Genomic DNA, 3,321 nt, shown 5'->3' with positions numbered 1-3,321 from the left:
ATGTTCCATAAGGGAAAGTAAATGTGGTTTTCTCTTGATCCTCCGGGTGAATAGGGATTTGGAAAAAGCTAGAATATCCATCTAGATAACAAAAATACGAGTGTCTAGCTAGACGCTCAAGCATCTGATCTATAAATGGAAGAGGGAAATGGTCTTTCCTAGTCGCCTTGTTCAACTTTTTGTAATCTATACACATGTGCCATCCTCCTTCGGTTCGTTTTTCTACACGCTCACCTTTCTCATTTTCCACGACAGTGATACCTCCTTTCTTCGGTACCACATGGACGGGACTTACCCACTCACTATCCGAAATCTGGTAAATGATGCCAGCTTCTAATAGCTTAAGGACCTCTTTCTTTACTACATCGCTCATGATAGGGTTTATTCTTCTCTGATGCTCTCTCGAGGGTTTCGAAATTTCTCTAGAAAAATCTGATGCATGCATACGGACGGGCTTATTCCTTTTAAATCAGAGACTTTGTATCCTAAAGCTAAGGGATATTTTTGCAAGGTATCTAAGAGTTGGTTTGTTTCGATTTGGTTCAGAGTGGCGCTTATTATAAAAGGTCGATTCATCTACTCATCCAAAAACTCATGTCTTAGATTCTTGGGTAGTTCCTTAAGTTCTATGGTAGGTTTCTTGGTGCACGGCATAGAGTCGGGGTAAGTGCTAAGCATTCAAAAAGGTTGTCGTCAATGTAAGGTTCCATACTCTTAAATGTGTCGTCCTCTAAAATGGGGGTAGAAGGTAATCTGATTAAGGAATCATTGAGCTCATTTACACACTCATCAATGACGTCGATGGCATAACACACATCTCCTATAACTGGTGCCATTAGAAATTTTGATAGAATGAACTCGATCTTTTCATCTCCTACCTCAAAAGTCAGCTTCTCTTTCTTAACATCTATTATAGCTCCAGCGGTCGATAAAAATGGTCTACCTAGAAAGATTGGGATGTCATCATCTTCTTTGATATCCATAACTACGAAATCGGTCGGAATGTATAACTGACCAATCTTGACAGGTATGTCCTCCAAAATACCCTTGGGGTATTTAACGGATATATCGGCTAGTTGTAACGACATCTTAGTAGGTCGAAGCTCTCCTATTTTTAACCTCTTACAGACAGCCAACGGCATGAGACTTACGCTTGCTCCTAGGTCCAGAAATGCTTTGTCTATCATATGATTTCCTATTACGCAAGGGATAGAAAAAATTCCAGGATCTTTATCTTTCTTGGCATGTTTATTCTCGGATATGGAATGACATTCTAAAGGTTTGGGATCGTCGAGTCGTCTTTTGTTGGACATAATATCCTTCAAGAACTTAGCATATGATGGTATCTGGGTTATTGCTTTGGTAAAAGGGATTCCTACGAGGAGTTTCTCTATTACCTAAATGAACTTTTGGAATTGGTTTTCTGTTTTTGTGTTTTTCAACCTTTGTGGAAATGGAATGGGTGGCTTGTAAGGTTGTGGTGTGCGGTTCTCTACCTCTGGTTTTGATTGCTTTTCGGGTTTCTCTGGTTCCTCTACCTGGTCTTTAGGTTCAGCATCTTCCTTAGGTTTTTCTAGCGTGCTTAGGTTAGGATTTTTAGGCCCTTCATAAGCGGTTCCACTTCTTAGGGTGATAGAATTTGCCGTTCCTTTGGGATTAGGTTGGGTTTGTCCAGGGAATTCACCTCCAGGTACAACTTGGGCAGAGGTGGTTTAAGCTACTTGTGAAATATGGGTTTCAAGCATCTTGGTGTGGGTCATCATCTGGTCAAACTTAGTTGCCAGTTGAGTAACTAACTCGTTTGTGTGAATGTGTTGGTTCATATACTCCTTATTTTGCTGAGTTTGACTCTGGATAAAGGTGTCTATGGTTTCTTTAAGGTTCGGTCTTTGTGGCACAACTTGCATAGGTTGTTTTTGTTTTTTTGTTTGGAATCCTTGGGGTCTCAAAGATCCGGAATTTTGGATGGGATTGTTGTTCTTGTAAGAGAAATTCGGGTGATTCCTCCATCCAGGATTGTATGTGTTCGAGAAAGGATATCCTTGGGTATAGTTAACTTGGTCTGAGTCAGAATCGTTCAAGAGGTTACAGTCAATGGTTTGATGTCCTTGAGTACCATAGAGCTCGCGTTCCGATTGCATTGCTGCCACTGTGGTAGGGTTTTGAGACATGTTTTTAACTTTCAAGGCCAGAGCGTCCATCTTAGCATTCATCATGTCCATGCAACTTATCTCATGCTTTCCTCCATGGCTCTCCTTTTTCTCTACCGTTGCTCGTTCTATCCCCCACTGGGTGTGGTTTTGGGCCATGTCCTCTATCACGGCACAAGCGTCGGGATAAGGTTTGTTCATTAACGCTCCTCCAGCGGCAGCGTCAATAGACATTTTCGTGTTGTAATAGAGTCCATTATAGAAGGTGTGTATGATCAACCATTGCTCTAGGCCATGGTGCGGACAGGCTCTCAAAAGTTCTTTATATCTTTCCCAGGCATCAAAGAGTGATTCGCCTTGGTTTTGAGCGAAACTAGTGATCAGGTTCCTAAGGACAACGGTCTTACTAGGTGGGAAATATCTGGCAAGAAAGGCTCTCCTAAGGTCTTCCCAAGTTGTTATTGAGTTGGATGGAAGGGCGTCTAACCAGTCATGGGTTTTACCTCTAAGGGAGAAGGGAAACAATCTTAAGCGGATGGCTTCAGGTGTGGCTCCATTTTCCTTAAGGGTATGAGCTAACTGGATAAACACTTTTAGATGTTGATTCGTGTTCTCTGTAGCGAGACCAGCGAATTGGTTTTGTTGAACTAGTTGAAGTAATAAGGGCTTAAGTACGAAATTGTTGGTTATTATAGCGGGGTTTACGATACTAGAACTGGGCTCCTCATTAGATGGTTGAGCAAACTCTTTAAGCGGTCTTTGGTTACGATCTTCAGCCATAGCTTTCCTTAGTTTAGGGATAAATAGACGTGCTCGAGCGTAACGTTCGAGTTCCACTAAAGGGTTTAATAGGTTACCGGTGCTACGATTTCTACGCATCTACCGACTAGAATAGCCTTAGTCTAAACGGGAAAACAATAGGGTACGAAATTTGACGAAGTTGGTCTCCGGCAATGGCGCCAAAAACTCGATGGCTCTGTAACGTATAGCCTAAATATAGTACTGCAAGTGCACAACCTATCGAAGTAATATATAAGATTATCGAACCACAGAGACCAATCGTTAATCTATCAACACAATTACTAAGGTGCTTATCTAAGGTGAACAGAAATATTGTTGTGAGTGCAGTGCAATAAGGTAAGTGCGCGAAGTGAATAACAGATTTCAAGCG

At 41.6% G+C, this 3,321-nt stretch overlaps 1 protein-coding gene and 1 non-coding gene across 2 annotated transcripts; one reads left to right on the top strand and one right to left on the bottom strand.

Moving 5' to 3' along the window:
- Positions 1 to 1,712: 1,712 nt before the first annotated feature.
- LOC131659301 (uncharacterized) lies at positions 1,713 to 2,930 on the bottom strand. Its single transcript, XM_058928512.1, has one exon. It carries the CDS (start codon positions 2,928 to 2,930, stop codon positions 1,713 to 1,715), a length of 1,218 nt encoding a protein of 405 aa, XP_058784495.1.
- Positions 2,440 to 2,546, top strand: LOC131593788 (small nucleolar RNA R71). Its single transcript, XR_009281169.1, has one exon. It is a non-coding gene; the product is annotated as a small nucleolar RNA R71 (small nucleolar RNA).
- Positions 2,931 to 3,321: the final 391 nt, after the last annotated feature.

The sequence above is a fragment of the Vicia villosa genome, linkage group LG3 (assembly GCF_029867415.1).
Source record: "Vicia villosa cultivar HV-30 ecotype Madison, WI linkage group LG3, Vvil1.0, whole genome shotgun sequence".
Classification (NCBI taxonomy): Eukaryota; Viridiplantae; Streptophyta; class Magnoliopsida; order Fabales; family Fabaceae; genus Vicia; species Vicia villosa.
Note: the sequence above shows the minus strand (reverse complement) of the source record. Positions and strands in the feature narration are given on the sequence as shown.